This window comes from Thunnus maccoyii, chromosome 2 (assembly GCF_910596095.1).
Source record: "Thunnus maccoyii chromosome 2, fThuMac1.1, whole genome shotgun sequence".
In the NCBI taxonomy this organism is placed as follows: domain Eukaryota; kingdom Metazoa; phylum Chordata; class Actinopteri; order Scombriformes; family Scombridae; genus Thunnus; species Thunnus maccoyii.
In genome coordinates, this window is record NC_056534.1 from 5,574,286 (window position 1) to 5,586,726 (window position 12,441).

The 12,441-nt window shown below is 40.3% G+C and overlaps 1 protein-coding gene across 1 annotated transcript; it reads left to right on the forward strand.

Moving 5' to 3' along the window:
* Positions 1-6,805: 6,805 nt before the first annotated feature.
* On the forward strand, positions 6,806-10,939 carry LOC121912911 (homeobox protein Nkx-2.5-like). The gene is made up of 2 exons (XM_042435463.1): positions 6,806-8,919; positions 10,299-10,939. The coding sequence occupies exons 1-2, from the start codon at positions 8,472-8,474 to the stop codon at positions 10,937-10,939; spliced, it is 1,089 nt and encodes a 362-aa protein (XP_042291397.1). The 5' UTR covers positions 6,806-8,471.
* Positions 10,940-12,441: the final 1,502 nt, after the last annotated feature.

Below are 12,441 nucleotides of genomic sequence, written 5' to 3' on the forward strand. Positions count from 1 at the left end.
TGGCCGCTGGTTGCGTCCTGCCGGGCGGACATAGACGTTACGGATCACTAAGATAGCGTCTTCCCACTCTGCTTAATGGAGCTATTACTGGCTGTAGGCCTCTGTTATCTAAACACACGCGCGCGCGCGCGAGCACACACACGCGCGCACGGATAGCCTTTAAGCTGCAGGCAGCGAGACGCGCGAAACTTTTACGCACAAGAAAAGATCAGCAGAGATTCAAACCCATTCTGCCGGCGAAACACTTATTATTATTATTTGTTTGTTTATGTGTGTATTTACTTGTGTAAACAAATTATTAATGCGCCTATAAAAGAAAATAATGATTCACATTTTGGCCCGCAGATAATTAGATGTGTTTTATTGTTTCTATCAGAGCTCATTGACATCTTAAATAAATTAAATATTACAAGTTGGAGAGAAAGTTTCTACCATAATAAAAATCTAAAAGTGCTTTAATATGAAATATTGTCAGCTAGAGTTTCACTGCCAAATGAAACATTAAAGCATGGATTTATTTATGAAAAAACAATTTGAGCATAACATTTGAACGAACAAGTGATCTGGAAAAAGGTCAGTTATTGTAGAGTAAATTTAATCAGACTGGCGGGATCTTTGGATAACTATTAATGAATAGATTTATAAATGTGTTTGTTGGAGCAACAGTCATGTTCGTCAGAAACTATCAGGTTAAAAACTGACTTTTTTAATGTTGCCAAATTTTAGAGAATGTGTTTCTCATATGAGGGGAAAAAATCATGAATAATAAATTGACTAAAAACATAAAAATCTGCTGATAGCAGTTTTCATCACGGGGAAAAAATGTCTAGAATAGAAGAGAACAGATGAAACACGTCCTGAATATTCACTTTGAATTTTCAGATTTTCTTCATTTCTGGGTTCAGTCCATGTTTTTATTCGTGTCATAGATTTAATTTATAAAGCATATATTCAAAAGTACAGATTCTGAATTGAAGACTTTCTTGATTATTTTTTCACTCCGGAACTTTATTGGAATCATTTTTCGTTTTTTACATTTTAAAATTCCTCCTTTACATATGAACGTTGTTGATATAATTTACATGGAGTTTTGTGTGACAATAAAATCACAGCCTGAGTAGCTTATTTAATGATCAGTCATGTTGTTCTGTTTTCTGTTTGTCGCTGGAAAGACTAAACTGCTCACTTATTATAAAACCGAGGCTATCATTTAAACGGACTATTTACACATTAGAAGTGTGTTTTCTTTCTCTTTAACGTTTAACAGCCTGATAAAGTGTGTTTCAGCTGCTCGCTTCACACATCACATCTGACCTCCTGAAAACCATCAAAACTGTCTGCTGCCTGCAAACACATCACACACGCGCACGCACACACACACAAACGCGCACGCGCACATACACACACACGTACTGAAGCGGATGGCCGAGATTATCTCCCCTCTCTCTCCATCCAACCATCCAGAGCCGCCTGGCGCCTCCGTTGGGCCGCAAATGACAGCAGACAAGAGGTGTAGCATTTCCTATTGTTACCGCCATCCATAACACACACACACACGAACACACACACGAACACACACACACGAACACACACACACACAAAAGGAGAGAGAAATACCATCAGAACACTCATAATATACATAATTACCTGAATTGTTCTTTTAATTTTTACTTTAAATCTTATTCGTCTTACAATTGAAGATTCATGCAGATAAAATTCGAGCCAGACAAACAAAATTAAATGTAGATGTCCCTGAAGTTATCAAAGGAATGTTGTATAATGTTATATAACTAACTCCTTGGAGGAATATCACAGTGGTCTTATAGGAAGATTAATGGTTTCCCGTGAGAAACAAAAAGAGGTTAAGTTTCTGAACTCAGCGCTGTGTAAAGTGAAGACTTTGCCAATGATACTAGTCCCCATGTGTCTTATACAATACCAAGATTAAATCATAATAATAATAATAACAAAAGCCAAAGAGTCATAGGTCCCCTTTTTATTGTTAAAGTTTTATCTATTAAGAAAACAAAATTATTAAAGTAATTTAACCTTTCAAGATTCTGCTAAATCTTCTCTGACATTTCCACAGACTTATCTCTGTTTGTGTGGAAGATAAAGGTTCATACAGAAGCTCCGGAAAGGTCACAGTCTTCCTTCCAGGTCTGTCAGCACCAGTCAGGTTGTACTAACCTCCCTCCTCTTGATGGATGTTAATAACACTGAGTCACACTCTGCATTTTTGTTGGGGGAATATTATCTATTATCTTCCCTGCATGGATTCAAGCATGATGATGAAACATCAGAGGTCCCAGTCAGGATCCCTGAGGTTCACACACACACACACACGTTGACTCACGTTTTAGATCTAATTTGGACTCCGTCAAGTCCAGAGAAAGTATCTGGTATTTTAGCTGTTAGATGTTCCAGTTTCTTCACCAGTTAACTTCACCTGTCACCCATCTGAGCTTCTTCAAGTGTTCAATGTGACATAAAAACTGAAACAAGGTGTTAAAAAAAGGCTGAAAAAGCTCTGTACAAGTCAGAAAAGTTAGATTATCTTTACAGTTTCCAGTCAGACACAGATATGGATTGGCATGATCTGTGTAAACTTTCTCATCTTCGACTAAATTGCAACAGAAAATACAATCTGCTGGAAACATAATGCTGACTGAATGATGTTTTCTCTCAATATAATGAGAAAATGTTAATTAAATGCAAACATAGTTGCGGAAATGTTGATACTGAACGGATGAGTGAAATATTCAGTGACAACCAAAATATCTGATCTTACAGTAGAATACCTGCTGGTAGTAATTACAGCATTATTACACTTTTTATGGTTGTGTTTAGTTAATCAGTCAGTTAATAAATGGTTTATAACACATTATAATGTAGTTGTAAGCAGATATAAGTGTTAATGTATAACTATAACTCCTCCTGTGGACAGTTGTAATAACATAAAATATGTCTTTACATTAGAAGTTTGAACACTATGCATTAATAAACACTTTAAAATGACCTTATATCTTGCTTACAATACAACTACATTATAGTGTGTTATAAACCATTTATTAAATGTTTATATATGATTATAAATGATAAACAGGGGGATTGAAAGTGAAGTGTTACCTGATGAGGTTATCTTGAAGTAAACAAGCATCATAAATCTGTAATCCTCCATAAAGCTGCAGGATTTGGAGGCAGAGTAACAAAGTCAGTACACTTTAACATCCAAAAAGCAAAGACTTTTGGAGACATTTTAATGACAAAACTGTCTTTTTTTATGCTTCCATGTCATTGCAGGCAACAAACCAGGAAGCTTTCATCTCAAAGCATCATGAAAATGAAAACGAGTGGTGTCAATATGTCAACATGTTCTCATGGAAATCTCTGTTGACCTTTACTGAAAGTGGCAGCTGAATATTTTTAATATTGCTTTGAAATTGCATCGTCATTGAATTCAGATGACTATGCTGCAAGTTTTGGTTCATTTTTTAAGGGTTTAACATGAAGTTATTTTGGTTAAAGTAACATTACTCTACTAGGGATGTGCAGAGATCCCAGTATTTGTATTTGTATCTGTATTTGTTGAGGCAGCAAAATTATTTGTATCTGTATTTGTATTCGAATAAAAGTGGACAGAGGCTTAAAAATCCTGTTTTTTGTTTTTATGACACTTTTAATTTTAGAAAATAAAACCCACTATTTGTGCTTTTCTGAATAATGTATTTGTATTCAGGCACCCCCCCCCCCCCCCCCCCCCCCCCCCCCCCCCCATACTCTACACAGTCTGCTCTTGTTCACAACAAACAAAACATACAAGTTATGAATTTTAACTGAGATCTGACATCAGACAGGAAGTTAGTGGCGTCAACTCATCGTTTGTAATTAACTGAAGTTTTATTAATTTCAAGGTAATTCAACTGAAATTTTCTAGTTTTTATTTTCAGACCATTTCAGAATTTAAACATGAGTTCACTTGACTTGAAGTCTTTTGATTTAAAATGATGAGTTAATGAATTATCTGCTGAGATTTTAACTTGTTAAGTTCTTAAAGAGACACAATCAGCAGATTAGCAGACTGCATAGTTTCAGAGTTAAAACTCTCTGGAGACGCTTCTTTTTTGAAGAAAAAACATATGTGATGGAAACTCGTCGTGTGTCTTTAATACGTGTTAAGATAAGTCATGATTGTTTGTTTTCATAATAATGAAAACGGTGCAAACATGAAATGGCTCCAACAGCAACAGCTATAGGAGTTTTGTGACAAATAAAGAACCGACTCTTCAAACACAATGTAAATAGAAAACTGACTGACCTTACCTGACTGTACCTTCAGTTTATTTAACTTCTTATCTCTAGTTGAGTTGATTCAGTGATTAATTTGGAACTAATTCTTCAAATTAAAGGACAAGTTCACACATTTTCAAGTCTGTTAAACCAACAGTCAGGTGGCCAAATGAACATTGACACATGTTTTTGTTGTTGTAATCATTCCTCCTGTTCATACTGACCATTACTGACCATCTCTAATGTGTTTTCAATATAAATCATGGGAGACAAAATCCACAGTCATCGTTTTGTGTGAAGATACATTTAAAATGTTATTATGTGAGGCTTCAGCTGTCTTAATGAGTCAAATCATTTGGATATCTTCCAAAATTAAAGTCTGTTTAGTACAAAATTTCTTCTTTGTGTTTCCTAGCTGAGCTGCAGTTTCTAAGCTGAACCAGCTTTTAAATGTATTACAGTGTTGAAATCCATTAAGGAGCCCAGTAGCTCCCTGAACCCCACTTTGGAAACCTTGTCCTAGAAAATCCATCCAACAAAAACCAAAAACGTCCAATCACTTCACTTTAACAACTTTTAACTTTAAAAACTGTTTTATTTTCTTTCCAATAGCTGCCATAGAGCGTTGGCCCCATTTGACACACAGAAAACACGGCGCTCAGCCTTGGCGTCGTTGGATTTAATGCTTATTTAAAGTAAATGGAGGCGGCGGTGTACCAGTCTAAACACTATCTTGCCTTGTTTGGCACTTTTTTACGAGGGACGCGCTGATGATGATATAGCGTGAATTGAAGAGTGTCGCCGGGGAGTCTACAGGGACAAGCACACATACAGTATATCTGTGTGTTTGTAGCTCCATAGATAGAGCTGAACATCAGGATATTTACTATCTGCTGGGTTACACACACAGTGGACACAGCGGAGGGGGGGACCCCGCTAAAGGTCTGCGAGGGGCCCCGTGCAGGGTTCAGTTTTCTCTTTTTTGATTTAGAGTTGCAATGAAGTTTATAACTTGCAAACTTGAGCTACAACATGAGAGTTATAACATCAATATCATTCATCCAGCAGTGTCTGTTATGGTACTTTACTCTTTAAATATAAAAGTGCAATAAAAAAGAAAAAAACACTCCCATATTTTGTGACTTTTGTTTACCTAAAAATCTCTAGTGGACCCAAAATCTGTAGTACCGTCCCCCCCGCCCCCAAATCCCTAAATGTATAATTTGTCAAAATCTTTACATCAGTGCACAAATGTCGTGAAATCTCCAAATTTACTTCCAGCTCACAAAACTTTGGGGCTGTGCCAATCACTATAACAACATCGCTGAGTCTACTGAATACTTGAATTATGCCAAAAAAGCCAAATAAAAAGTTCTCATTCTCACTTCCCACGACACTCTGGACAGAGTCCAGTTTATGCACTTTTTTTTTAATATGAAGAAAATAATGTAGCTGTGTTTGAAAGACTGAGAGAACATTTTTTACGATACTCTAAACGTCTATATTGTTTGAAACAGAATAAAAGAGCATGAAACTGTCATTACTCAAGTTCATTACAAGACTGAAGGAAGATAAATGACAGAAATGAATGATGGAGCTTCAGGATAAAAAACAATTTCAGCAGTTGGGTTGAGAGTTTTAGTGGACCAACTTGGTCCAAATGCTCTTATAGAGGCTTTTACACACTGACAAGAATAAAAAAATCTGGGAGAAACATTAAAGTTGTGTTTTCCTTTGTTGAGAAAACCGTCTCGAATGAAGACGCTGAGATGTATTTGGTGTCTGCAGTGACCTTTAAAACACCACAACACATTCAAACTCTTCTCTGTTACAATTTCTGAACATTTTTCAACTTCAGCACAGTATATCCTCCTTTAAAAAAAAGCACATTGTCCTCTATAATTAAGCTTTAAAGCTTCTTAAGGAGGATATATTTCCTCAGTGATGGAAAAGTTTGGCGTATGAAAGAATATCAGACACTTCATTTGATGTCAGGGTGGTTTGTGTAACAGAGGAACCTCCATCAGATACATTATACACAATATCAACTGTAATGGGAGGTCAGAATGAAGCTTCACTTATTGATGTTTTTGTTCTGAAAACGTCTTTTTATCTAATATTTAGTTAATTTAGTATCAAATTACTCTACAGAGTATATAGATGCATAATTTAAAGCTAAGACCAATCACAATCTTTGACACCCAAGCCAGGCCTTCCTCAACATCCTCATCAATAATATAATAATGTCATAACCCTGTAGAATTAAATTGGTTTATCAAATGTAGTCATTAACCAGACAGAGATTTTAAAATGTTTAAAAAGCAGGATAGAAACTATATAAATGTGAGATGTCACTGTGAGTATTTCATGTCTTAATATGCAGTATTTTCTTATGTTATTAACACCGGTGCATGTTGTTACCTCCATCTTCTGCCTCTGAGCCCAGCAGCAAGGCACCGGTCCACCTGCCGTGTGTCCGGGTAGGAAAAAACCCGCAGGAGTAAGCAGAGGCAGCGGGCTGACAGGGGCCGAAGGGTCCCGCTGCAAAACGGAAAGGGGAGCTGATAGGAGTAGATTAGGCCGGGCTAAAAACGTCGGTCAGTTTTCCTGGAGGAATTTTAATTGCCCCGGGGGGCCCTGCTTATCGGCCCAGGGCGGTTATTAATACAACACCCGCGATAAAGAGGACGCAGAGACACCGACAGCGGGGAGAATACAGTACAGGAGGGTAAAATTAAACTTTGCATGTTGGAGTTTTGAGGAGACAAGAGAGTTAGATGCTTTATTGACTGTGTAGTCTACTGAATGAGTAATATATTCAAAACTGAAGTAGTCATACCAATGTGTCCAATAAACTGTTGCGTAAAAAGGGGAATTTCTAGATGTTTTCTGCAGTATTTGATCTCAACCATCTCCTTATATTTCAGTCTGAAGTATTTAAGGTCTTTAGAAGTTTATAGATTTCCGCTGGGATTTTTTTTTAAATCAACATTAGTTTTGGGAAGTTTGAACAAACCGACGTAAGATGTCTCGCTATCAAGGAGCAACAGGTGGAAGCGGCCTGCAGAGGGGTTTACTCAACAAATGAATGCTTTACTGGAAATATGAAAGCATCTTTTACATGCTGGACACTGGTTTATCTAGCTGATGTGTTTGGTTTTGGGAGGGGAGGGTGTTATAATTTGACAATATCCAACCTTCTGTTTAATGAATTCAGGCCAATTTGAGCGCAAAAAGTTACAACGTCTCTTAAACTTAAATCTCTATATTGAAATCCAGGTCCTGGTTAGTTTTCATGGCAACATTCTTACTTCAATATCTTATTTTCACTGATAAACCATTACACACAAACCTCCGCCAGTATACCACAGTATATCACAGTGGTTGCTTTGCGTGATGATGAGAGATTGTGGATAACATTAACCTGGTTAACATTTTATGAACCACTGAGGCGTTAAGTAAACTGCAGGGTTCCTTCTCACTTTATTGTCCCTTGACCTGACCGTTGACCTTGACGTGCCACCGGCTGCGCAGCACCGTGCGTCTCTCCAAGATTTACGCACGAACCAACACGAGGACCCCATCGTACCCAGCGACTGTGGAATGATGAAAACTACTAGAATTATCTCCCAAAAACACCAGGAAGCAAAGTGAAAGCTATAGAAATACAACTGTAATCAAGAACATCGTGCTTCTTGTTGCTAAATGTGTGCGTAAAAAATGTCGCTGAGGCAAATGGCGAGAAGTTCAGGATAAATAAAGTGGTGTCAGTGTATTTCCCTGTCCACCATATTCACACACACACACACATAAGTCCGAAAACAAAACCAGTACGTGAACACACGTGACGTACGCCCCACCTTCTCTCCCTCTCTCTGACTCTCGCTCTCCAAATGCTTCCCTTCCAGCCCACACGGACTTTCCATTTCACACACACCCCTCCCCCTGACATCAGAGGAGGCAGAGGCGCTCCTTCGCCCCGGTCCAAACTTACAAAGGCCGACATTATATCTGTCAGAGAGGAGACCTGCATGGACAAACCCGGGACGAATACCTATGTTTTCGTGCGATTTACTGCGATGAAGGATTCCAGCGGCTTAACGCATCTCCAATTACCAAAGAAGGGGCTATTAGGCTCAATTATTTGTTAGAGAAAGAGTGGGGAAGGAGAAGGGGTGTGCATGTTACTCGGCGGGATTCATTTCCTTGATGCTGCAGAGCAGGAGCTGGATGACATGATGCTGCAGAGCCCGCTCACCTCCACGCCGTTTTCTGTCAAGGATATTCTCAAGCTGGAGCAGCAGCAGCAGCAGCAGCAGCAGCAGCAACAACAACAGTCCGGGTCTCTGGAGCACCAGCACCGGGCCCACACCCAGCAGCACTTGGCTGGATCTCCCCAGCAGCAGCAGCAGCAGCAGCAGCATTATCAAACCCCGCCGTCCTGCATGCTGGCCGGGGCCCGGGACAGCCCTTCCTACTCGGAGGGAGAAGACAACCTGGCTTACCTCAGTGCGCTGGCGGTGCGGGAGGAGGACCGCGGTGAGACGAGCCTGTCCCCGGATATGTACGTCCACCCCGGCCTACAGGGAGCCAAGCTGGAGGCCGCCGAGCTGGAGGAGCAAGAGAGCAGTGAGTTGAAGCACAAGCTGCTACTGTAAAGACCAAACAAAAGGCAACAAAGGACATAATAATTATTACCGTATTATCAATAGTAGCGTTTTAAAAAGGAAAAACAAAATGACTAAATGGAACAAGATAAATTACAAATACGAGCAGCTGTTTTGAATGTTAAATCTCTTATTTCCACTAGCTAGAGAATGATTTGCATGTTCGGCCACAAAAACAACAGATGTCTGTCACGGCGGGATTGTAGAAATGTTACTCGCACTAAATAGTTTAGTTTTATACACTAAAAAAAATAAAAACGGAATAAGATATTTAAGCTTTAAACACAATGTGAGACAACTGGAGAAAGAAAATATGTTTTGTGTGCTTTAAAAATAATCCTGCAGCTCGTTATGTCAGGTTTTTTTTTAATTATAACTTGATTATTTGATCACTCAGTGACCTCAAAGATGAAATAACAAAAACATAAGTTGTCCAAAAGTGGAGAAACTAAAATAAAATACTAGTTTAATAAAGTTACAACAGATATTTATAAAACTCTAATCTGTGCAGGACATGATTTGACCTCAGAGGCCCGTTCACGGCTCTCTTCCACCTCCAGACACCAGATATTATCCTAATAAAGAGCTATCAAATGGTGGAAGTCACTATTACCGCGACCAGAGCCTGAGACGAATCCAGTAAAGTCTGGAAATGTCAAACACTTTCTAGTGGTTCAGCTGTGCGGAGTCTGTTATGATGTGTGGACCATAAACCGGCAATTAGTTTAAAGAGGCTTGTAAAAAAAAACAGAAATGACACCGCGAAGTAGAGCTAATAAACACAGTCACAGTCAAACACCGCGGCCTCACAGGGTCCATATGATTCTGCTTTAAATGTAAACAGATTGAAGAAAAAATCTGTTTGCAGCTGATTGGAGCTACTTTACCTTAAAAACTGTCTGTATTTTACACAAAAGAGAGATTTTTTCCACTTTATGTATCAGCCTCGTGTTGTTTTATATTTTTTACTCTGATTTTTTATTATAATTTGATGTTTTTTTGTTGTGGAATTTATGCTTTCTAAGTTGCACTCTAGTTAAAAGCTTTTTTCAGTTTTATAGTGAATTTCAGAGGTAAAAAAAAGGAAAAGGTAGCATGTTTCACTGTTGCAGTGACATTTTTTTGGAATGGAAAAGTTGAGTGTTTAGTGTAAAAGTCTTGTGGCTGCAGTTCAAAACTCTAAAAACAATGTGACCGACCTCGGATGGGTGTGGACTTTACGAAAATTGGCATTATGTGGATCTTTTTTTTTTTTTTTTTTTGCACAGGCTGACATAAAACATTTCATGATTTGAGTCAAGAGATATTGACGCCTCTTATCTGACTTTCTAACCTGCCCAGAGAGCTGCGGGCTGGTGTCCAGGGAGGAGGCAGCGGAGGGCGGGCAGGGTGACTCGGAGAGGCCGGCGCAGAAGCAGAGGAGCCGGCGGAGACCCAGAGTCCTCTTCTCCCAGGCGCAGGTCTTCGAGCTGGAGCGGCGTTTCAAGCAGCAGCGCTACCTGTCCGCCCCTGAGAGGGAGCACCTGGCGACCACCCTCAAACTCACCTCGAACCAAGTGAAGATCTGGTTCCAGAACCGGCGCTACAAGTGCAAACGCCAGCGGCAGGACAAGTCGCTGGAGGCCGCGGGGCAGCACCATCCTCCCCCGCCGCGGCGCGTCGCCGTGCCGGTGCTGGTCCGAGATGGGAAGCCGTGTCTGGGCGGCGCACAGAGCTACGCCACCGCTGCTCCGTACGGATCCAACCCGTACAGTTATAACGGATATCCGGCCTATACATACAACAGCCCCGCTTACAACACCAACTATAGCTGCACGTACACCAGCATCCCCTCCTTTCCACCGTCCAGCACCCCTAACGCCTTCATGAACATGAACTTGGGAAACGTCAGCGGCCTCAGCGGCTCGCCACAGACCCAAACACATCAAGGGACAGCGGTCACACCCTGCCAGGGCTCCCTGCAGGGGATCCGGGCCTGGTAGCCTCACCAGAACAGAACTAGTGTCTTTTTTTTTTTTTTTTTTTTTTTTAAGGAGCTCTTTCATTTTGGTCAACCCGCAACCTTTTAGAAGTGTGTGTTAACTTGGTCAAAACGGCCCACAAAACAGTATTTCTTATATAATGGATGTAAGTTTGGATTCACCTGTCAGTTGAGGTGACACAGATTTCGGGCTACTCCAAGTCTAGTATATCCGATATTAGTGTGCGTAAAAAGCTGAACGTACACACACACACATGCATCTGAACAGTCACAGCTTGGGTGACATTATTGTGGTCCAATAATTGCCGGTGCTTTAGTTTGGCACCGTGAGACTGAAGCACAGAGGGGGATTACGCATAGGTTTGCGCATTTCTCCCTTTTGAACTCAAAAAAGATGATTTTTTTTTAATGTTTGTTTTTAACATGGTATATTTTAGGCTATGGAGAGAATGAATTGCTTTAATTGTTTTTTTTTTTTTTGTTTTTTGGTTAAACAGAGAATTGTTTTAGTCTATTTCACATCTATTCAAATAAATCAGAGAAATGAGAAAAGGTGCGTTTGATTCTGTATCCGGGTAAAAAAAAAAAATCATTTTCTTTCTGTAAAACTTTGAGTTTGCTGTTGAGAATTCATCACAGAACTGAAACATTTCTCCTCTAAATAATAACAGCATTAATAATAATAATGATAATCATCATCATCTACATATTCATCATGTCATGTGGGGTCACTGTGCCCAGAAGTGAATCAGATGCACGGTGGCAATTTTTGCTAATAAACATATAAAGAGGAGAGTTGCTGGAGGAGGCCAGGCCACAGGAACTCTTTGTCCCGGTGCCAGGCGACGTGAAAGGAGGAAGTTATTCTCCATTTGAGGTCCTTTAAAGGACGCGATTAAGCACCTAAAATACCCCCGAAGAGCGAGCTGCAGCCGGGCTAGAGACCGGCAATAATGGCTTATTGGATTGTCGGACAAAAGGTGTGTGGTAGGCAGAGCCGGGCACTCAGCAAAGACAAAAGCGCACAGGGGCCGTGAGATTGACGTCCTAATATTCCCATTTGAGGGACAGGCAGCGGGTTATTCTGCGCGGAGAAGGGGACATGGAGGAAAAATGTGGTCACTTTTGTTCCCCTTTAGGAGGCTTTTTGTGTTCGCGGAGAAAAGCTCTCCGAGATCCCCAGCCGCGAGGCTTCAGGGGCAGCCGGGGCTGGAGGTGATGGCAGCGGGGAGGCGTTTGTGTGAAAGAAGGGGGTATTATTGCTACAAGTTTCACCATTTATCCCGATGGAGAAAATGGAGAATTTTAAGGGGGAGCCCGGTGAGAAAGAGAGAGAGGGAGGGGGGGCGAGGTTCGTGTCCTGTCGCCTATTATGTCAGTATAAGGGTGTTATTTCAGTCCAGACCGGAATTATTCTCACAGGTAACAGTCTAATCCTGAACTAAAAAACTACTGCAGTGATCCTGGAATAAATATTTAGGAGGAAACGTCACAAATATCTCA